At 42.6% G+C, this 24,723-nt stretch overlaps 1 protein-coding gene across 1 annotated transcript in view; it reads left to right on the forward strand.

The window, feature by feature from the left end:
* The first annotated feature begins 2,675 nt into the window (after positions 1-2,675).
* Positions 2,676-24,723, forward strand: part of LOC145400458 (uncharacterized) — a 77,933-nt gene continuing 55,885 nt past the window's right edge. Inside the window, exons 1-7 of the mRNA XM_080272972.1 lie at positions 2,676-2,804; positions 3,943-4,108; positions 5,962-6,191; positions 12,969-13,100; positions 14,998-15,157; positions 15,600-15,858; positions 16,076-16,226. Coding sequence (XP_080129098.1) covers positions 2,676-2,804; positions 3,943-4,108; positions 5,962-6,191; positions 12,969-13,100; positions 14,998-15,157; positions 15,600-15,858; positions 16,076-16,226 — 1,227 coding nt within the window. The remainder of the gene's footprint in view (positions 2,805-3,942; positions 4,109-5,961; positions 6,192-12,968; positions 13,101-14,997; positions 15,158-15,599; positions 15,859-16,075; positions 16,227-24,723) is intronic.

A 24,723-nucleotide genomic window follows, 5' to 3' on the forward strand; every position in this document is an offset into this window, starting at 1 on the left:
ACTGTGAAGTGTTTAGTTATCTGTATAGGCCTGTGAATAGATGGGATTATGGATGACAGCCAAGAGATCATTAATATGAATTAGGAATAGGGTTGGAGCCAGAACTGATCCTTGTGGCACGCTGCCGTTAACTGAATGGGAGCTTGAATGTACATCATCTACTTTTATCTTTCTGTCACTGAGATGTGAGGAAATCAGAGGAACAAAAGATGATGGTCCATAGCAAGAGAGTTTGGATAGCAAACAATGGTGCCACATTGTCAAAAGCTTTAGAAATATCAAGGGCTACTGTGTGAGTTTCTCCTTGTTAGTCAGTTAATTGATGGATGGTATGTGTCCTGTATCTGCTTTACCTCTTTTCAGTACAGTAGGCTCAAGGCTTATTTGTACCGTACTTTAATTGAGGCTGCAAAAGATTTTTGTTGGGCAGTCGGGGGTCAGGCTAGAGGGTAGGTGTATCATAATGAGTTAAAGTGATCAATATGTTCAGCCTTAACTGCACAGAACCCAAGGTTAACGATTTGCTCACACGTACAGAGAAATTCTTTTCATTTATAAAGGCTCCAGTATGCATGCAGGCATCGACGTTGGTCACCTATTGGCAGCTTCCCTTGCTGCTCGGTTTCTGGCAGCCTCCCTGTTTAGTCCCTCATTCCTGAAGTCACACCGTTTGACCTCGTTGCAGGTTTTTTTCAATCTACCTCTCACGGTCCTACTCTGAACGTTCACAGTTCTCACTTTCTGCACCCAAGTATTATCCCCTATCATTTCTACATGTCCAGACCATCTCAATCTATCCCTCCTCACCATTACACCAATACAAGTCGGTCCCATCCTTTCTCTTAACTCTTCCATCATAAACCTAGCCCCCCCAGGCCTCATTCAAGGGTGGATTACACATCCATCTAATCATAGTCATTTCTTAACATTTGAGCCATTGAATATCATCCTCCTTAACTGCCCAGGTCTTGCTGCCATACAGCATTATGCACCAAACATGCTGCATACAAATATCCCTTAGCACAGAGGGAGAGTGCTCTCAGTGTCAGGAGTGGCAACTGCTCCCTGAACTTCTTGCAACCACTCCTTATTCTAGTCAGCCCCACCTCCAGCACATAACATATCTCCCAAGTAACAAAATTCTTACACACACTCAAGATCAGTCCTTTCATGCTGTACAGTCAGTACGCACTCTGCCTGACATACCAAACACATGAAATCAGCATTATCTCGCAGTCTGCCTCTAACTCCACTGTATATCTTGTGCGCCCACTCATCACAAAACTGCACAATGTGGCATTACTTTCCACACGCTTGTGACAAACTGCAAATGGCCACTCTCCCTTTGCTTTGACAGTACTGCCATCAGTATCCAGTACTTTCCTTTGCCTCCCATTCATCCTCCACCATCCATTCACTTGGTGTAGTGGTGCCTACTTGTTATCTCACCCATTATCATTTTTTTTTTTTTTCTGTCTGCCCTCCTCCCTTTTAGTCTCTCCCACCTTTCCCGTCACTTTTTATTATTCCTCTTTCCTTTTCAGATGGCATTATATTAAGTGACAAGCCAAATGATTTCCGGTAAGCCAGGAAACAATTTACAAATGCGGGTGGTAGCCATTTAGCCAACCCATACATGTTCCCTATGTGTCAGCAGTTGGGTTGGTGGAGAGTTAATGCCCCTTCCCATAAAACAACTAGCTCAAAGACAAATGGCCACCCTTTTTAGGATTGTGGCATCGGCTATAGATAGTTAGAATGAAAAGGGTGTACTATAGGAAAGAGTTATTGATTCCCCCCCTGAAAATCTATCATGGACACCAAGATTTTCAGCCACTTTGGTGGTCAGTCATGTGAAGCAACCCGTTGGTTACTGTCATTTACCCACATTATCACTCATATTTTGTGTTGTGACTCTGTGATTTTTTTTTTTTTTTTTTGTTAGTTTAATAAGATGGTAAATCCACTCAGTATTATTATTTTAAACCATTTTGAGATAGCTGTAGTCAGTGATTGATGTGAAACAAAGCTAGAGGTAGTTTATATATTGTCAAGAGCAAAAGTTGTCAACAGTCCTTTTCCAGTGTTATGGCTACGAACATTTTTCATTATCAGAGAGTATCCCTCCTCATACTTTTCTGCTGCAGGCAAGTGTCAGCAAAGTTTTTATCATGTTACCATGTCAGCAATGGTAAACAGGAACATCACTCATGTTGTTATGTTGTCAGCTTTATTTTCACCTCAAAACTCAGTCTTTCTTTCAGTTAGACAGGTTCTGTTTTCTGTGTAATAATTTTTACTGCTTCCAGATAGTGTCCCTGATGTTAAAGAGGTTCTTTATGAGGACTCTGTTATCTTATAATGTCAGTGTAAATGATAGAATTAAGGCAGGCAGTAGGGCATGGTAGTTATTCCTCACGTCAGACTGCTTGACACACACCAGTGACTAGACAGTTTGTACCATATTGTCACATGATGCTAATCCCCTTGTATCTGAGGCAGAAAGTGTCAGGTTCCCAGTGAAACTACAAAATTTAGAGTTTATTTTCTCATCGTAGTACACAGAATGCACTACTGCAGAGATGAGCTCAGCTTTTGTACAGTTTAGGAAATGCTCATTATCTGATATTTGAAATATAATTTACAGTAGCAATGCTGTGTGGGTGTGGTTAACGATGGAGGAGGGAGACACCAAGACGAGACGGGATTCAGGTTTATCAGATTCTACTGACCTTAGCAGCCAGCATAGCAGTGTTGACTCCAAAGTGTTTGATCTTGTAATTGACCCCCTCACAGACTTTCAGGTACCGTACTGTAAGTTTTACTGATACTGATTTGTTTATTGAAATGAGTACTGTATGCTGTATTTATATTGGTATTTTTAGTACGTTTTGGTCTCCTAATATGTGGGATCTCAGTGTGTGAAACACTTACAGTAATATGCAAACTCAACACAGGAAAAAAAAAAAAAAAATTTAAATATGCGAAATGTGATTCTAAAATGCAAACCTGTCATCTGAAAGCAAGGGGAAAACAGTGTTCTCGCTCAAAATAGTTGTACCGGTATCCAAAGCCACCACCAGATGGCTGATTGGTTTCCTGCCCTTTCCCTGCTTTGCGGCGTCTCTCACATTGTCTCAAAACTCCCAGTCTGTGTCTGCCTGCACTGTGCTCACATATTGTGCTGTTTTTAGCATTGTACAAGACCCACTCTTACTCACCTGTTACATCATGGCCCTACTGCTTCATTCCAAAAAGAAGAGAATCACTTTGGAGCTGAAATTTAAGGTTTTAGAGTTGAATAAGCAAGGTAAAAGGAACCTAAACATTGGACATGAACATGGCTTAGGTGAATTGACAGTGAGGAGCATTCTCAAGAACAAGGAGCATATTTTGCATACTGCAAAGACTTATGGAGGCCAGCAGGTGTATGGGCGCACTAAGGTTTCTAATTCCACAATTATATAAATGGAGCACTGCCTAGCATGCTACATTCATAATTCTGTTACTGTTCTTTTAGCAAAAGTCTTTCTTAAAATGATAGTCAGTAATGGGGAAGTATTGTAAATGACAAAGATAGGGTGTGGTGTCAGCCTTATACTGTACTGTACATTTATTTCCATTGATTCAATGGTTTCTATTATGCAAAATTTTCAACATGCAGCGTATTATGCTCACTATATTCTCGCATATTGGGAGACCCCACTGTACTGTATGTTGTGATTTCATGTGCAGTAGTGTTTTTGTATACTGTTGCATGTACAGAACAACATATTGTATGGTATATATTGACATGAAAGTTAACCAGCTATTATCCAGAACACAGTCACTTTTTGTGAGATTTGATGTATACCGGTAATGGTTTGAGGGGGGAAAAAAAATTACTGCATTTTTAAATATGCAGAACAGATTAGTATTATGTTTGTGGCTATTTGTTTTTAGGTGTTAGGGGAGAAGAGTGAAGCCACATCCCCTCAGCAGGCTTACAACCTGTTATCCCAGCCTCATACTGTTGAGGCTGCCTGCGAGGACATCCAAAAAGAAAAACGACCTGCAAGCCCCTACTCTCCATCACATCTAGCACGTTCTGTGTTGTATGGTATAATTGGTAAGGCTAATGAAGTCTTGTATTGAAGAAAAATACCCTGTATTCATGTCAGTTTATTTCTGCCTACCGTATGGCTTATTATTATTCATGTGTTTGATAGTTTCTTTAGAAGTATACTGGTATTACAAAGAAATAAGTTGTATACAAGTCAGTGTTAATGTGTACTGGAAGTAGGATACGTGAGGAACAGATAGGGTTTTGTAGGAAGGAATGTGTATAGAACAAATATGCAGTGAAGATAACAGTACAGAAATACAGTAGAGAAATGCTACTATATGAGCAGCATGCGTGGAATTGGAGAAAGCTTGTGCTTAGTATTAGCCAAGCTGTATGCCTTTAGCCCTTTAGGAATTTACACTTCAGCACTATACATTATTCTGCTGGATGGATGGAATAAACCTCCATTACCAACATCCAAACTGATATTGCCTCTTGAACCCAGGAAGGCTCAAAGCTGGGTTACCGTAGTCCAGATTAATTAAGCCAAAGATGACCACCCTTTGTCCCTGGCAGTGCATTCTTGACAGAAACAACTTTAGCCTCCTCATGGATTTGAGCCAGGGCTCATCCATGCATACTGCACAGTCATCTCTGATACATTGCTTCTACCACTAGAGTGCCAAGACACTGTAAATAGAAGTTGTTGTTTTGACCACAGACTCATGTGGATATGAACCCAGTGAACTGCAGGCTAAAGCTACCCTTCTCTTGCAGTCCCCCTTCCTCCTCCTGGGGGACAAGGTGGGAGTTGAGGGACATTTGTATAACTAGGCAGGAGAGTTGCCTGGCTATATCAGTGCCACTACATGAAGACATCCCTCTTGAGCACTATATACAACTGAATTATGCTAATAGAAGGCCCAGTGTATTGCTGGATTATCGTTTTCCTAGTTGTTTTGTGATATGTATATTGAATAACTAGGCCAGTATAGTTACCATGTTCACACAGTATATGAAGAAGCTTTACTACTTATAACAGGTGTTTCCAACCCCTTTGTGTTACCAAACTACTATGTAATGGAGTCTCTACAGTAGTGTGTACAATATATGTCATATCATTTTCTATACAGTAGTATGATGATTGTACTGGCATAGTGTTTCATCTTGTTTCATTTATAAAAGCACCAACATGCTTGCATGTGTCTGCGTTGGTCACCCAGTAGCATTTTTAGTTCAGGCAGATCCTGAGATGCGATACCCCAACTTAGCAGTAGAAAGAGAAGTACTACCCTACCCCGCCAAACTATGGCCAAACCCTGGGATAACGATGGTTTTTTTGTTTTGTTTTTTACCGATTTTTATTATATTTTAGACTTAAATTTTTTGTTTAGGTTGATGTAAAAACTGTTTTTAGACTTAGATTAATTGATTTTAGTCATACATGGGGTGAACATTGTCATTTTGGGTTACAGTTTACTGTCTGATTTTTTCTCAGGCCTATTTTTGATGGTTTTCAGATTTTTTTTTGTGCTTAAGTGAGTTATAAACTGGTTTTAGGATTAGTTTAGTATGTTTTAAAGCTATTTGGGGGTTTAGGTGAGCAAGAAACTTGTTTTTGGACTCAATTGGGTGGGTTTAGGACTTGGTTGGGAATAAGCCCAAGTCTCAAAAACGCATCCTTGTACTTTACTTGCTAAATCTACCCCGAGATATGATACCCTGCCTAGCGATGGGTTTTTACTTAACCAATTGCATCGTTAAACTGGGGTATGCCTGTAATTCATTTTAATCCTTTTGACACATATAACTGTACCTACTCATACAAATGTACCCTGTCATTTTCCTGTACATGATAAAAACTGACACAGTGGGAAACTAACATAATACAGTGGAACTCCTCACCTCCCCCCTAGACTTACAGGTGTGGGGCAGTGACGGCAGCTTAGGTAGTACCGTGGAGCTTAGTGGTGGTGGTGGTGGTGGTGTTTTTAGTGGCAGTAGTGCACGTCGGCTGGCAGTGGCTGGAGTACATCGTTTTGGCCACATACACCCCTGTGCTGGCTCCCCCCATGACCTTGTCTCATGCCCTGCTTGTCCTGATTCCAACCTTACCACTTCTCCCTGGCCTGATGTCAGGAGCAAGGTGAGAAGGTGGAAAGCAAGTAATGTTTGTAGTTTCATAGATTTTTTTTTTTTTTTTTTTTTTCTTAAATAACAGGAGATAATAGTGTTCAGCTGAAGGAACATACATGGTTAAGCACTGCACATGATAGGATAAATAGTACTGTATTGTTTTCTGTATAGTACCAGCACTTTTTGCAAATGACATTACCTATATTAAACAAATGTACAGTATTCAGAAATTTTATACTAGGCTATAGTTTTGCATTAACATTTGCATTTTTTAGCCCTTCTGTGGCCACCGGCATTGAACAACATTTTTTCATGGTCTGGCCGCCGGCATCGATGCAGCACAGTTTGCAGAAAACTGCAGAAATTTTGGGGAAGGGAACAGAGGTCTGTGAGATGTTGACACAGACCTGCTGTAGCCTCCAAACCACTCAGAAAGTCAGTACATCTCATGAATCAGTCATGATTGGATTTCAGTCTTTTGCTCCCCTCAAGTTTTAGTGTAAGAATAAGAAAAGAAAGGAGATTGTGAATTTGTAACTCATATTTCAAACACAAAGATGGATACAAATATACTTGGTACAGAGGGAACGGGGATTGTGTTGAAAGGAGCCTGATTTAGTTGTAGAGAGGTCAGTGCTGGGAATGGTTGCTGATACAAGGGCCGTGAGAAGACAGTGTGGAGGTCTGTCAGATCATATGATTGTGGTATACAAGATCAAGCTGAGAGGAGTGAGGTGGGCCAGGAGAGAGAGGACCAGTCAGAGAGAAAGACAGAAAGTTGAGAAGCTGCGGATCAAAGAAATGGCAGATGAATGCAGGACCGAAGTAGGGGAGGAGTTAGAATCAGTGAACTGGAATGAAATGGAGCTGGACAGCTTGTGGAATCCAGATAAGGATTGCTTAGTTAGGAATGCTAAAGCTGTGTGTGATGTGGCAAGAGTAACAACAAAGAAGAAAGGTATGGCGTGGTGGGATGAAGAGGTTAAGAGAGCAGTGGAGGAAAAGAGGAAGAAGTGGCTAGAGTGGTTGCAAGACAGGAGTTCAATTGAAATAAGAACGAATATATTAAGAGCAAGATGAGGCTATGGCACACCTAATGTCTGACTTGGCTCATGTCTCTGACTGGGGTAAAAATAATCTGGTTGTTTTTAATGCATCAAAGACTCTGTTTTTACACCCATCAACCTGACAAAATCTTCCACAGGTATACCCACTAATGTTTAATAATATTCAGCTTAATCCTGCATCATCCTTGAACATGCTTGGGGTTTCATTTACTCGGGACTTATCTTGGAAAGATCATATTGCATCTCTTGTAAAATCTGCTTCCAAGAGATTGGGTGTGCTAGGCTGACTCCGTTCCTTCTTTACCTCTGCACAATTGTTGACTCTATGTAGGGGTTTTATCTGCCCCTGTTTAGAGTACAGCTCTCATGCGTGGGGTGGCTCCCCACATACAGCTCTTCTCAATAGGGTGGAGTCAAAGGCTTTTCGTCCCATTAACTCTCCTCCTCTTACTGACTCCCCTCAACCTCTGTCTCTTCATCGCACAGTTGCATCTTTATCTCTTTTTCTGTTGATGCGTCAACGGTCACTGCTCCTCTGAACTGTCTGCATGCATTCCTGCACCTCTACGACAGGCGTGTAGCACCCGGCTAACAGCAAACTCTCATCCTGTTTCTGTCCAACTCTCTAATGGAAGAGTTAACTGTTACTCCCAGTCCTTCATTTATGCAACAGGTCAACTCTGAAACTGTCTTCTTCTGTCTGTATTTCCTGTTTCCTATGATCTCCAGTCTTTCAGATGCAGTGTGTCCAGGCATCTCAAAATGATCGGATCCTGAATTTGGCTTTCTCTTGTATTTTGTTTTTCTCTTGGAAGGAACAATAATTGCGGGCTCGTGGCCTTTGGTTCCTTCTTCCTCGCATTAAAAAAAAAAAAAAAAAAGAAGCATGTAAAGAGACTAGTGAAGAGGAAACATGAGGAGGTAAATGATGATCAAGGAAGAAAAATGAATGCAAGTACACTGAAAATGGGAAGTTATTCTGGAAGGAGGTGCGGAAAAGTGGAAGTGACAGCGGAATGAAATGTGGAAGGGTGAAGGATGTAAGTGGTAGATTATTAACCCATGGGGATGAAGTAAGGACCAGATAGAAAGAATATTTTGAAAGGCTGATGAATGGGAATAGAGAGAGCAGAGCCGCTGTATACGTGATTAGTTTTGTGGGTGTGCAGAGAAGGAATGCAGCGCAAGGAAACGTGACATTCACACTTGTGAAGAACGCTGTGAAACAGCTGAAAAATGGGAAAACAGCTGGGTTGATGAGATGTATACAGAGATGATTAAATGTAGTGGAGAGATCAGAATGAAGTGCTTGTTGGAGATATTTAAGAAGGCATGGATGAGTGAAATTGTGTCAGCAGAATGGGAAAGGCTATGATTTTACTCCTGTACATAAATAAAGGTGAGTGAAGTGAGTGCAGGAAGTATTGTGTCATAAGTTTATTGAGTGTGGTAGGGAAGGTATATGGAAGAATTATTATAGAGAAAGTAAGAGAGATATCAGAAGTCCTAGTGAGTGATGAACAGGGTGGCTTTAGGAGTGGCAGAGGATGTGTGGATCAAAAATTTGCAGTGAGACAGATAGTGGAGAAGGCTTGTGAGAAGGACTATGAAGTGTTTATGACATTCATGGATCTGGAAAAAGCATATAACAGAGTAGACATAGAGGGATTGTGGAAGGTTTTGCGCATGTATGGTGTAGATGGTTAAGTGCAAGGTGCTGTCAAGAGTTTTTATAATGGTACTGAAGCATGTGTAAGGGTAAATGGGCATCTAAGTGAATGTTTCACGATTGGTGTGGGCGTGCGACAAGGTTGTGTGATGGCCCCATGGTTGTTCAATATATGTATGGATGGGATGATGAGAGAAGTAAAAACATGAGTAATGGAGAGAGGGATGGCATTGGTAATGAATGGTGATGGATGGAATACAGTAATCCCTGCAAGATCTGACGTAATAGAGCCAAAGGCATGTCCGGGACTTGGTTTTGTCCGGGACTTGGGAAAAATCCCCCTGGACAGGTACTTATAGACCCCAACCCTACTTGGCTTTGAAAGCCACCTAAATGACTCCCTACCAGACATGCAGAGCACCTATTTAAGACCCTGTGCACACAAATAAGGGATAGAAGCCATGAAATAAATGAAAAGGAACCAGAGAGTGAGAAATTAGACGTGAGTATGGAAAGTATTTAGTAATGTACAGGGTACTTATGACACATCCATGGCCATCACGAAGATTAACCCGCCTCCTCTATGACTCTGACAGTGGTGAAGGTGCACTTGAAGCACATACACTACGGAAATCCAGTGTTATTTATCTAGCCTGACACCCTAATCCCGCAAAGGGTGGCTGCAGACAAAATGCCTCCAAGTCGCTCTGTCACCCACCATTTGACTACCGTCCCCCCAACTCACTCCCCCCTCGCTCATATACCTCTCAACTCCATCCCTCCACCTCATCCTCGGCCTTCCTTTCCCTCTCCCTCCCTCCACCTCACCTACATACACCCTCTTAGTCAGTCTTTCATTCTCCATTCTCTCCACATGTCCAAACCACCTTAGTATATTTCTCTTAATCTTCTCAACCACATCCACATCCACCCCACAATGTTCTTTCACTTCTTCATTTGTCAACCTGGCCCTCCATGTCACTCCACATGCTCCTCTCAAGTAGCTCATTTCCACTGCTCTCACTCTTGACTTGTTCCCCTCTTGCAAGGTCCATGCCTTTCTTCCATACGTCAGGGTAGGGATCACAATACTATCATGCAGTGACATCTTAACTTCCATACTCACCTCCCTGTTTCTCATCACTGCTTTCAGTGAACCAACAGCCTTCCTTCCCTGCTGTATCTTTTCACGCACTTCATCCCCCAAAGTTCCATCCTTACTCATCCACTACCCAGGTACTTGAATGCACTCACATTCTCCATATCCTCGCCATCCAACCTCACCGTGCATTCTGTGACTTCATTCCTCTCAAACACCATAACTTTACTCTTGTTTACATTAACTTTCAGATTCCTCTTCCTACACACTGTCCCAAATTCATTCACCAAACCTTGCAACTCCCAGTCATCTTCACTCAACAATACTGTATCATCAGCAAACAACAACACAGGACTCTTCCAAATCTCACCCTCATTCATTAGAGCCAGCCCCACATCCACTGCCCTACCTTGCACCTCCTTTACAGCCCCATCCATGTATATATTAAACAGCCATGGAGACATCACACAACCTTGTTTCAGTCCCACACTGAGATCAAAGAGCTCACTCAGCTCACCATCCACACACACCGTAGCCCTAGCTCCATCGTACATACTCTTCACAGCACTCAGCAATTTCCCCTCCACTCCATATATTCTCAGTACCTTCCACATACCTTGTCTATCTGTTCTGTCATAAGCTTTCTCCAAGTCCATGAAGGCAGCATACACTTTCTTTCCCTTCTCTAGATACTTCTCCACTAAACATCTTAGAACAAATATCTGATCTACACACCCTTTTCCCTTCCTAAATCCCCCTTGTTCTTCTCCAACTAGCTTCTCTGTTATATGCCTAACCCTATCAATGAGTATTCTACCATATATTTTTCCAGTCACACTAAGAAGGCAAATACCCCTATGGTTACCACATACTTCTCTCTCCCAGTGTTGTGCTGCATTTAATCCTTTGCACTGTGAATTGTAATTGTTTAACATTGCACATTCTGTTCTTACATAATCCTTTGCACTCTGAATTCTAATTTCTTAACATTGCACAACACTGTAAATTCCCGTGTGGTCTAGTGACGAGGTATTGCAGTTTGTTCACTGTTTAATCACAAAATCAAGCAAGTGGGCAGCCATGGCAACGAGAGTGCAGTCACAGTGGTAGGTAGGTGGAAATGGGATGATGCAGGGGCTCTGTAACCAATGTCGAAGGAACTTCGCGCCAAAACACAACTTCGTCACTGCGACAAATTTAAAGTAGGGATGAACACATATCGGCTTTTGTGTGTGTGTGTGTGTGTGTGTGTGTGTGTATATGTGTGTGTGTCTATGGTCCTCAGCCCAAAATGTCCAGGACTTGGGGTGTCCGGGACTTGAGCGTCTGGGTCTTAAAGGGATTACTGTACTGTATCTCAAATTTGTTGTATGCAGGTGATGCAGTGGTACTTGCAAATACTGGACAAGAACTTGGTAAACTAGTGCAGAGTTTTGCTGATCTGTATGAGCATCATGCCTTAAGAGTAAATGTAGAAAAGAGTAGAGTGATGGTTATTGAAAGAGAAGGTGACTCCTAGTGTGATGTTACAGTGAATGGAAAGATTGGAATTGGTGAGAGAGTTCAAATTCCTGGGTGCAGTGATAGAAAAGAGAGGAAAATGTTCAAAACAAGTGGATAGTAAAGTGACCCAAAGAAGGAAAGTAGCTGGTGCAATGAAGGCCTTGATAAGAAACAGAGGCTTGAGTGTTGCAGCAGTCCTAATAGACCCGGGTTCAAATCCCGCTGGATCAGTGAGAGCAATGGAGATGGGAGTGCTGAGGAATGTATGTGGAGTACAGAGAGTGGATAGGATACGAAATAATGTGATTCGTGAAAGATGTGGAGTGAGAAAGTCTGTGGACACCAGAATCGAGGTGAGTGTTCTGAGATGGTATGGTCATGTGGAGAGAATGGGTAACAACAGAGTGGTGAAAAAGGTATATCTTAGCAAATTTGAAGGAGGGAGGAGGCAAGGTAGGCCAAGGAGAAGGTTGTGGAATATGGCATATGAGTGTGCGAGGAAGTGTGGAAGTCGGTGAGGCTAAGGGACTGACAAGAGATTGAGCAGGCTGGAGGAATGTTGTGAGAAGTGCACGATTGGGGATTTGGCTCCCCTTTTTAACGTGACAGTGTTTGGATTGACTCTGTTGGGTACGTTTATGTGAAGCTACACAATGTGGTGAAAGTTTTTTGGAGTATCAGATAGAGCCCGGATTTGGGGGGCTTGAATGATGAGTGAATGGAAGCCTGGCCCATTGATTGGACAAACTTTGGCTGTCTGGACGTCCCTATTCCTCACCTTGTGGGAAAGGAGGTCTGGATGATGATGGTGATGATAAATCAGTCCTGCGGTTGGCCTGTGGGTCTCAACAAGTTCCAGAGGCTCAGCCATGGAGGTCTTAATATAATGGTGGTAGGACTGCGTAATGAGAATTATAATACATACTCCAGTCACTAGTATTTTCCCTTTTTTAGACCTGTTCTCTGTTACACACAAGGAGATCAGGTTGGCCTTCGTACTGTGTGCATTATCCCCATTGCCCTCTTACAGCTTTTTAGATGCCTGGTGGTTTAATGAGCTAAGGTGCTTCAGCCAGATATGGCTGGTTCATAAGGGTCTCATTTTGAGGAGTGGATATTCCTGTAATCCTGCTGTGGAGCAAGCAAATGGTCATCCTCACCTTTAATGTCTGAACTTAGAACCAAGTCCCAGATCTTTGTGCTCTTGATGAGGCTGTATTGGGCTGGATGATGGATGGATTAATATATAAAGCAGGTGTACTTAAATAGATGTAGTAATGGTCTCACCAATTTGTAATGAATGACGAGTGAGTCAAGCCATTGCTTAGTGTAAATCAGCCACTCTTTTAGTTGCCATGTATCAGTGGGTAACACAATACCATGTACCATTGCACCATGGTAAGGGCAAGTGTAAGGTTGTGTTACCTGCCCACTGTCCATTTTTTGCAGTACTTGGGAAGATATCACATCCTCACAGATGACCAAAAGGAACATGTCATTTCATCCTCTAGCATGGTAGATCAGCATGCATTGGATTCTGTGTTCTTATCCAAGAACATAACAGAGCACGATGAGACTTGGGTTTACTGATATGGGCAAGAAATCATGGGACAAAGCTTGTAGTGGAAGACACCAGCATCATGAAGACCCCCAAAAGCTCTTCAGTCAAGCTCTCTAGAGGTCTCGGTGCTTGTGTTTTTGTACATGGAAGGGCATGTGCACTCAGAATTTCTCCCCAGGTGTAGCACTCTTAATGTGCCTTTCAACATGTAAGCTTTAATGTGTGCATGAAGGAGAGGGATGCAAATGATGCAAAAAGTTAAATGGCAAGTTGTTGCTGTACTATGACAGCATGCTCATTCATGAAACACTCACTGCATAGTTTATTTATTTTACATACATACATGCATACATATGTACATCATTTAATCCTGTGTTGCCCCACGAGGGGCATAGGAGCCCAGGGTTAGGCAAGTTGGTCCTGACATTTAAGATGAGAGTGACCTGCCTCACTCATCCCTGAGTGGCATTATGTGAACAATAAACCCCAACAACCCCATGGATATAAACCAACATAGACTCAATCTGGTTAGAGCACCTTAATTACCCACTAAACCACCAGGTGCTATAGTTTGGTTATATGGTTACCACCCAGTGCAGTAACAAGAATGAAACAATATCACCAAACTGATGGGGTTGAAAGGAAGAATGTCTTTAAAGTGACTGGGCTAAGAGTCAAGTAAATAGATTGCCCCATTACCTATTGTGGTTGGCAAATTACGAACTTCAATAGGACAAAGCATTTTCATCTTGTTCTTGCTACCAACTTTTTTTTTTTTTTTTTTAAGGTGAGGTCTGTCATAGGGAAGAGGTTAATGAGGTCTGTATATGCCCCTTCCATCTTGAAGAACATAAAAATGTACGAAGAACATGAAAGAACATAACTTGCTGACCCATGCTAGGATCCTAAGCTTAGTCTGATCCTAAGCTTAGTCTGATGGTAGCAAGAATAAAAAGTACATCATCATTAGGAAGGGGTTAAGGGCAACAGAGATAGCAGGAATAAAAAGTACATCATCATTAGGAAGGGGTTAAGGGCAACAGAGAAAATGCACAAATCCTAAGTAACCCCTCACACACATCAGCTGTAACTAACCAATTACAGTAATCCCTCATTTATCCGGACATAATTGAACCAAAGGCATGTCCGGGTAGTGGCAACATCTGGATAATGAACACTATTCCCCTCCCATACCCAAACCCTGCCTATACCTACTTCCAGCCTATACCTAACCTATTTGTACAGTACCTGTGCTTAATTTGGCAGTGTTTTCCGCTCATTCAGGCATATTTAGACATCAAAACACACATAGGAATATCCAGAGTAATGGTAAACAAGAAAACCATGCAGAAAAACACTATCTATCTATCTATCTATAGCAGAAAAACACTAAAGACCAAAAAACACCCTACCAATACACTACTGTATGTACAGTACCCCTCCTTATATTGGCTGTGTTTTCCAGTCATTCAGGCATATTTTGACATTAAACAATACATAGGATTATCCAGAATAATTCTGAATACCAAGAAAACCATGCAAAAAAAACATTGAAAACCAAAAAACACTTTACCTTGACACTATTGCATGTACAGTACCCTTCCTTATTTTGGTAGTGTTTTCCAGTTGTTCTGCCATATTTTGACGTCAGAACATACATAGGATTATCCAAAATATTTTTCAACACCAAGAAAACCATGGAAAAAAACATTGGAAACCAAAAAACACCGCACGTAAACACTACTGTGTGTACAGTACCCCTCCTATTTGTGGCACTGTTTTCGGGTCATTCTGCCATATTGTGACATCAAAACACACGTGGGAATATCCTAAATACATTTTTACACCAAGGAAACTTATGAAAGAAACTTAAAGTTACTTTCCAAAAACCATTCAGTTGGGGTATTTACCACCCAGTGCACCGTAGACAGGCTTCTCAACCTGCACACCTCCAGCAGGTGTAAGGTTGTCCCATGTGGTCTAGTGGCATGCATTTACACCAGGCAGATGTCCAAGAACTACTACCACTATACTACTATACTCCTGCTGCTGCTGCTGCTGAACCTGCTGGAGCTGGGTAATGAGCAGTGACGAACGGTGCGGTGATGGTGACCTTCCTACCTCAGGCGATTCTGAAGACAGCTGCAAACTTACGTCCAACAGAGACTCAACAGCTGTCAAAGTGCTCAGTTGCAGGTCTGATAGTGAAGGCGGGAAATGAGGTGGTGGTGGTGGTGGGCTGGTACTTGTGGGGGTCTCAGGCTTGAAGGAGTCGATCCTGGTCTGATGATAGGATCGATGATTCTGCCAGAGGATGACAGTGTCCCGGACTCCCCGCGGCTGCATTGCCAGGCTGGGTGGCACCAGCTCCCTATCACAGTGTGGGTGCTAGGCATACTCCAGCACCCCTTCCAGATAACCACAGAGGACACTGAGACGAGGGACTGAAGGAGTTGCAGAGGGCTGCGAGTCAGGGTCCTCATCCTCATCGGCCTCGCTGTCCTCTTCCGTGTCCACAGAGGCAACAGTGGCAATCTCCTCGTCAGACGGTCTGGTAACCAGGATTGCTGCCGTCGTCGTCCAGCCAATCCCTCGTGTCGTTGACATCCACCAGCTCTCCTGCTGTTCGAAGGTGGCTGTGGAAATCTTCCATCTCCAACTCCTCAAAGTTATGCTCGGCTTCGATTCGTTGCAGGAGACGAGACCAACTGCTTTTGAGGGTTTTGATGGAGACTTCTTCCACGCATTCACCCAGTTGAACACTGTAGACTTCAGGTCGTAACGCCGAAGATTCTGCAAGGTCTGCTCCCCATGTGTGTCCTCGACTGCGTCCTCGTCTTCCAGCACCACCATCAACTTGTTCAGGAACCTCCGTCGGTTTAGTTTCATGGCAGCCAGGATAACACCTTGGTCCATAGTTGAATCAGATCAGTCGTATTAGGTGACAGAAACATGCACCTAATCTGCCTGTCATAAGCAACCAAATCCTTCTCAGGCGAATGCACGGAGGCATTGTCCAGGAGTGCCTTCACCTGGTCATGAGTGATACTAAGGACCTCCACGTGATAACGGATAACCTCCTAGACGAAATGTCTGTGGAACCAATCTCTGGAGATCTTAGCTGTATACCAGGCCTTCACAGAATGGTACCACACAACAGGCAGGCTATCCATCAACCCATGGAGACGACATGGTTGTTTTACATGCCCAACAACAATAGGTTTGAGGCGGTGCATCCCGTTAGCATTGACACAGCACAAAACAGGCATGTTGTTTGGACAACTTCCGACCAGACACAGTCTTCTCCCTTTCCTCAGCCAGGGTGTTTGTGGGCAAGGAGGGGTAGAACAGACCAGTTTCGTCAGCATTATAGACTTGACCAAGGGCAAGGCCCTCGTCCTGGATCAGGTGCTGCACTTTCTGGCGAAACGGGCCTTCTTCCTCCGCTGCCCTGTCCAAGGCCTAGCCGTGTTCCTTACGGCCTGTAAGTCCATGGCAAAGCTTGAAATGAAAGAGCCATCCCTCGGACACCTTAAAGTCTTGCACGTTGTGCAGGCATGCAAACATCTCGGCAGCAGCCTTCACCTCGGTCCAACGCACTAGCACACTAGCACTACGTTGCTGACAAAACCACATCAGTGTCAACCAGTTGATAAAGGCGTGCCGGGCCTGGGGCATTACATTCCTGTCACCCTTACATGTGCTTTGGTCGAAGTTCTGTCCGTACTGCGTAAGCCTATCGCATGACTTCTTGATATCAAACAGTATTGAATGGGCTAGATCATATTTGCGAAGAATGCTTCCTATGGTCCAACCGATTCAACCTTGCCCAGTATCTCACATTTCTTCTCCAGAGTCAGAACCTTCCTCTTCAGCATCTCAGGTGGTGGCAGGGCCATCACCACACACGTGAGAATACAGCATAGGAGGGCCACAACCTGAAGAAGGTAGGGTACCACCACAAAAGCAACCGCATTCACAACCAAAGTTGCAGGCAAGTCACTATGGCGAAACAAAGGCAGGAACTGAGGTGCGGGCTTGTGTTGGCCGGCAAGCAATACAGCGCTGCCATATTGCACCCAACAGTTGTGTCCGAGCAGAGAGGAAGCAAAATGTGGCAAACTGACATCTGCATACAAGGTTCACTTTCATTTGCTCAGGCAAGGGTTAGCATGTGACTGCAACAGCGTATGACCAGTACATCACTGTGTCAGGCTAATGACTAATGTGGCCTGCCAGGTGATTCTGTCCATTCGATAGGGAAGCAGACAAATGTGCGTAGTGGGGGATTTCACATTAATCCTGGAGGCTGGGGGACTCGTGCCATTTGGTGTAGAGGCGGACAGCCGTTTTTACTGTACATTTGCTTGTGGCTTGTGGTCTGTGTTACATGCATGGTGGCAACCAGTGTCCCTCAGCCAGGAACAACACTTGCTATTTCCTTGCAAAAATAACAATATGATTCTCTTGAACGTATGCTTAATGTGTGTCCCAGGCAAAATTATGTATGGTATCCTAGCCAAACCTAGCCTATCCCATTAGGGCTTCTTGGCTAAGTTGCTGACTGTGGTATTGAAATGAATACCCATACCAAATGGAAATGTACTGTACAGTACATATGCACATACAGTACTGTACTGTGTACATTGCTGTCATATGCATTTGTACAGAGATTACTGTACTGATATTGTAATCTTATTGTGGGAAGGAATCTTTGTGTGTGTGTGTGTGTGTGTGTGTGTGTGTGTGTGTGTGTGTGTGTGTGTGTGTGTGTGTGTGTGTTCTTACCTAATTGTATCTTTACAGGAATGAGTCAAGCTCGTACTGTCCTGTGTCTTAAACCATATTTATCGTACATATCCTTAAATTTGTGAATTGTTTTGGCACACACTATTTCATTCGGTAGTGCATTCCATTGATCAGTTGCTCTGTTTGGGAAGCTGAATTTCCTTACGTCTTTATCACCTCTCTTCTTATGCAGTTTTTTGCAGTGTCCTCTTGCTGATGCTTCTCCATATGTTAAGTAATCATTTATGTCTATTTTCTCCTTTCCTGATATGCATTTATATAGCATTATCATGTCACCTCTTTTCCTTCTCTCCTGTAGTTTATTTAGTCTTTCTTCGTAGCTTAGGTCCCTTAAGCTTGGTATCCATCTTGTAGTGGCCCTTTGAACTTTTTCAATCTTGTCTATATGCTTTTTGAGATGAGGACTCCAGACTACTGATGCATATTCCAGGGTTGGTCTAATGAATGATGTTATTATCCTTCTTAGCATGTCTTCATTTATGTATGTGAATGCTATTCTCATATTTGCAAGCAGTGTATACATGTTCCGTACCTTCTCGCTGATGTGGTCAGCCGGAGGTAGTCTGTTATTGATAATCACACCTAGGTCTTTCTCTCTTTCTGATGTGTATAGGGTTTTATTTCCTAACTTATAATCCCAATCAGGTCTTTTTCCACTTTTACCAAACTTGATTACATGACACTTGTCCACATTGAATTCCATTTGCCATGTACTACTCCATTCATGAAGTTTATTTAATTCTTCTTGTAGCTCTCTACAAGAGTCTGTGTTAGTAATTCTCCTTTGTATTTTTGCATCATCTGCAAACATATTCAGATAGCTCTCATTTCCAGTGTTACTGTTTATATCATTTATATACACTAAAAACATGATTGGTGCCAGCACTGAACCCTGTGGTACTCCACTAGTCACTTCTTTCCGTGATGAGTAGTTTCCTCTTAGTACTGTCCTCATTTCTCTTTTTATGAGAAAGTCTTGCATCCAACAAAACAGTTTGCCTCGAATTCCTCCTTGATGGTACAGTTTCCATAAAAGTCTTTGGTGTGGTACTGTGTCAAAAGCTTTCTTGAAATCTAAATAGATACTGTCCACCCATCCTTCCCTTTCCTGTATTGTGTTTGTTACTCTGTCATAGTAGCTCAGCAGATTAGTAACACATGATTTTCCTTTTCTGAAACCAAACTGTCTTTCTGTTATCATACTGTGTTCTTCTAGATGATTTACCCAAGCTTTTCTTATAAGTTTTTCAAATACCTTGCTTACAACACTGGTCAGTGATACTGGTCGGTAGTTGAGTGGATTTTGTCTATTTCCTTTCTTGAATAAGGGGACAATATTTGCTTTTTTCCAAATATCAGGTAGTTTACCTTGACTCAAAGATTTCTTGAAAATTAAAAATAATGGTTTACTTAACTCCTTTGCACATTCTCGTAATACCCAACATGAAATTTCATCAGGACCACTTGCTTTTCCTCTAATGTGTGTGTGTGTGTGTGTGTGTGTGTGTGTGTGTGTGTGTGTGTGTGTGTGTGTGTGTGTGTGTGTGTGCGTGCATGTCCCGGTGGCCGTGCAACATTTGACGTTCGGTAGAGAGGCAGACAGCCACTGTCACCAAACATGTACTTGTGGCTTGCAGTCTGTGTTACAATCTCAGTGGCAGTTAGGAAAGACTTAGCATGGTGGCCATGTGATACTGGACATTCAGTGGTGATGCATTTGGACACTTTGACACCACTTCTAGATTACAGTCGTATTACTCAGGTGCAGGAGATTTGTAGGGAGTGATTGGACGAGCGCGCGACTTTGACCATTCATTACTGGGGCGGATGGACATTTTAGCTCTGGTTGTGGGTAACAGACTGCTTCCTGCTCACAGCTCGAGCCCAGTGGCCACAATACTGAATGTTTGGACATGTCGGCTGGCTGGCCGAAGTTCTTGGGCACCTTTATGTTTGGATAATAGCAAGTAGATTTGGATAATGGTTTAATAGAGCCAAGGTCCAGCATTCGGATAATGAACATGTCCAGATACTGAGCTTCCGGATAATTAAGGGACAAATGTACTACTACCACCACTGCTGCTACAATTACCTGCCACTGTTTAGTAAAAAAAATTTATATATATTTTTCCATTACTAGTGTGAGAACCATACACCAGATTTCCATTCAAATGCTAGCCTGTGACCAAGAATTATCCCACCTGGTCTAACATTCATAACAAACCTTTTTACCAGTTCGCTCTCTCTGACACTTTAATTCACTATCTTTGTATACCACTCAACTTCCTTATTAGCTTTTTATCAGACACAGTATTTCCTTCATCTAAACAGTACTTTCCCTGTTTGTTCACCTTCTTTTTGTCTGTACAATACTAATCAGGGTAGAGATACAGAGTTGTATTCTAGGTAGCACAGGAGGTTTCATACCACCTCCCATTTACAACAAACATTTGGTGACTTGTTTGGGCAAGAACACCCTGCAGTCATACTATAGAACTGATCCTATGAAGGTGCTCCCCCAAAAAGAAAAAGAAGAACAGGCAATTAGACCATTCAAAAAGGCTTATACGGTACTGAAGAGAGCACAGCGATTAAGTGCTTCTGAGAAAGTGGTCTCTCCCTTCAAGTTCATCGTGAAGTTTAAGTCCCATTTCATCTCACTGAAGGATCCTGTTGTTAAGAAAGTGTTGGAGGTATTGTCCCCTGCTGAGACTGTCAATAATTCCAAGAAAACTTTCCATGTGTACTGTAGTAGTAATGCTGAAACACACAAGTTGATCAGCAAAATGAGGAAGTTCCCAGAGAATAAAAAGTTTGTAATCACGGAGTAATATGGATGAAAACATACACCTCAGACTAGGTATAATTGAAGAGGTACAGCACTTGCAAGTTTGGAGGTTGACACCATGCCACCAGCCCCAGCCTCAGCCTCATATCATGGTTCAAATAGTAGATTGTATTCTGGGAGATCTTTTGTGATTTTATAGCACCTCTTCCATATTGATTTATTCAATTCATTACACTTCATTGTGGTAGGTGGGGGCATTCATCATCCACTCACTTGATGTAGTGCTGCTCTCAGGTGTCTCCCCTTTCCTCTCCTCCATCCTTCTTTCCTTCTGTCCTCTTCTGTCTTTCTTTTCTTCATTCTTTCCTCATCCTTCTGCCTATGGGTGACTTTACATTCCCTCATCTGTCTTTCTTTCCTTCATTCTTTCCTCTTCGTTCTACCTGAGGTTGACTCTGCACTGAGTGACAAGCCAAATGGTTTCCTGTACACCAGGAAATAATTTACAATGCTGGGTGGTAATCATATAACCAAATTTTGGCACCTGGTGGTTTAGTGAGTAATTGTGGTGCTTCAATCGGATTGAGCCAGTGAAGGTTTATATCCAAGGGATGGTTGGGGTTTATTTTGCTCATGTAATGCCACTCAGGGATGAGTGAGGCTGGTCACTGTCATCTTAAATGTCAGGACCAACTTGCCTAGCCCCGGGCTCCTATGCTCCTCATGGGGCAATGTAGGAGTGGATGATGGATGGATGGAGGTACCAGTGGCAAGTTAACCTCTGTAAGCTGATGATCTATTTTGTTTTATTCTTGCCACCATCTGACAATTTCATTTACCTTGTTTTGATATGATTAGTAAGGACAGTTGCTAACTTGTTCAATTCTAAAAATCATAGAATGAAAATTTTCCTAGTGGAAAAAATGAAATATAACAGGTCCTTAGACTATAGAGGTTATTAGGCAATATTTCTGTAAATTACTGTGGTCTGTTACACAAAATTGCCAAAAAGGGGGAGGGGGATGACACAACAAAGCCTTTTTAGCAGGTGAAGGCACTCCAATGGAATTTGGCCTACTGGAGCTTAAATCCAGGGGGTGCTTGGGATCTTTGCTCACCTATTGCCACTCAGGATAAGTGACTGGTGACTTACATTTAACCCATGGAGTCTCTAGAAACTTTTCCCCTAAAGATCTAAGAATGAATATCTGATCTACACAATCACTTCTTTCGTAAAACCTCCCTGTTCTTCTCCAATTAATTCCTCTGTTATTTCCCTAACTCTGTCAATAAGTATCCTACCATATACTTTTCCTATTACACTAAGAAGACAGATGCCCCTATGAGTCACATGGAGAGAGAGAGACTGACAAATGAGGAAGTGAAGGAGCATTGTGGTGTGGATGTGATAGGAAGTGTTAGGAGAAACACACTGAGGTGGTTCGGCCATGCAACGAGTATGGAGAGTGAGAGACTGATGAGGAGAGTGTATGTGAGTGAGGTGGAGGGGGGGAGAGGGAGGGGAAGGCCAAGGATGAGATGGAGGGATGAAGTGGAGAGGTATATGAGAGAGGGGTGTTTGAGCTGGGAGCAGGGCAGTGACTTGGTGAGGGACAGGGTGACATGGAGGCAATTTGTTTGTGGCCACCCCTTATGGGATTAAGGCTTCTGGCAATAGTTAGATGTATTATTATTATTATTGCCCATTCTGGATAATTTTATTCATCCCATGGTAAACTTTCTAGTTGTTGGTGGTAGCGACCATCATCCACTCGCTTGATGTAGTGCTGCCTACTTCTTTCTTCACGTTTATCATTTTTTTTCTGTTTCTGCCCTCTTCTCTTCCTATTTCTCCCATCTATCCTGTCACTTTTTCTTACTCTTCTTTCTTTTTCAGGTGGCATTACATTAAGTAATAAGCCAAATGGTTTCCTGTAAGCCAGGAAACCATTTACAACACTGGATGGTAACCATGTAACCAACACATACATGTTCCCTACATGTCAGCAAGTGGGTTGGCAGAGGGTTAGTGCCCCTCCCTGTAAAACAACTTAACTCAGAGTCAGACTGTCATTTCTTATAGGATTATGGTGTCAGGCTATAGATAGATAGATACCAGTAGATAAACTTTCTATCTAGTGAAATTAAATATAGCCTTGATAGCTCTTTTAGCATGAGATGCCTCTTGTAGGTTGGAGGTAACCAGGAGAAGGTCTATCTATCTATCTATTGCCAAACACCTTAATCCCGTACAGGGTGGCCACAAACAAATTGCCTCCACGTCGCCCTATCCCCTGCTATTTCACTGCCCTGCTCCCCACTCACACCCCACTCTCTCATATACCTCTCCACTCCATCCCTCTATCTCATCCTCGGCCTCCACCTCACTCACATACAATCTCTTCGTCAGTCTCTCATCTTCCATCCTCTCCACATCGGCCTCCACCTCACTCACATACAATCTCTTCGTCAGTCTCTCATCTTCCATCCTCTCCACATGGCCTAACCACCTAAGTGTGTTCCTCCTAACGCTTCCTATCACATCCACATCCACACCACAATGCTGCTTTCTATCCTCATTTGTCAGCCTGTCTCTCCATGTGACTCCACAGGCTCCTCTTAAATAACTCATTTCCACTGCTCTCATTCTTGACGTGTGTCCAAGCTTCACTTCCATACGTTAGAGTTGGTATCACAGTACTGTCATGTAGTAACTTTTTCACTTCCATGCTCACTTCCCTGTTTTTTATCAATGCTTTCAAGGAACTAACAACCTTTCTTCCATGTTGTACCCTTTCAGTCACTTCACCCTCCAAACTTCCATCCTTACTCATCACACTCCCCAAGTATTTAAACCTACTCACATTTTCCATTTCCCCACCATCCAACCTCACTACATTCACTGACTTCACCTCTCTCAAAGACCATCACTTTACTCGTCCCTACCTTCACCTTTAGATTCCATTTCTTACACACTCTCCCAAACTCATCCACCAAGCCTTGCAGCTCCGCTTCATCTTCACTTAACAACACAGTATCATCTGCAAACAACAGTACAGGGAGTTTCCAAACACTACGCTCTCTCACTAGGGCCACTCCAACATCCACTGCCCTACCTTGTATCTCTTTTATTACCCCATCCATGTACAGATTGAACAACCATGGAGACATGACACATCCCTGTTTCAACCCAGCCTTAAAAGAGAAAAATTCACTCAGTTCACCATCCACACGCACAGCAGCCTTAGCACCATCATACATACTCTTCACAGCATTCAACAACTTCTCATCTATTCCATATATTCTTAATACTTTCCACAATCCTTGTCTATCCACCCTGTCATATGTTTTCTCCAAATCCATGAAGGCCACATACAACTTCTTTCCCGTCTCTAGAAACTTTTCCACTAAAGATATAAGAATGAATATCTGATCTGTACAACCTCTTCCCTTCCTAAAGCCTCCCTGTTCTTCTCCAACTAATTCCTCTGTTATTTCCCTAACTTTGTCAATAAGTATCCTATCATACACAAATAAGGTCATCACTCATATTTCAGGGGTTAATATCTAGCTGAGTAGCAAAGCTCCAGGCATACACTCTTGTTGGCCAGTAAAGGAGTGGATGGTGGATGGATGGATTAGGACTAAAGGATTGGATGAATGGTTTGTGAATTAAAACAGTTGGCTAGACCGCATCTTTCTTGAAGTTGTCTCATTAACCTTTTGAGATTTTCAGCCCTCCGCCGATTGTGTTGGTGCCAGATTCATCCTGGCGCACATAGAGCAAGCCATCGCACAGCGACATTTGTACTTAATCAACAAATGTACAATAAGTTTTTATGGTAGACTAATGAATATGGTACCATTTTAAAGGTGGCTAGGTTCTCTTTATTGTAGTGTGGTTGAAAAAGGTAAATACAATAGCTAAAAGGCCAATAAGACGAGTAGAAGTTAGCCGAAAATTAAATATCACACACCCTTCCGTAGAAAAAAAACAAAAAAGTATTAGAGTTACGTGAAGCTTGATTGCACCTTGTCAGTCTACA

Source organism: Coenobita brevimanus, chromosome 52, assembly GCF_032717465.1.
Source record: "Coenobita brevimanus isolate Jiangsu-jjx chromosome 52, ASM3271746v2, whole genome shotgun sequence".
Lineage (NCBI taxonomy): Eukaryota > Metazoa > Arthropoda > Malacostraca > Decapoda > Coenobitidae > Coenobita > Coenobita brevimanus.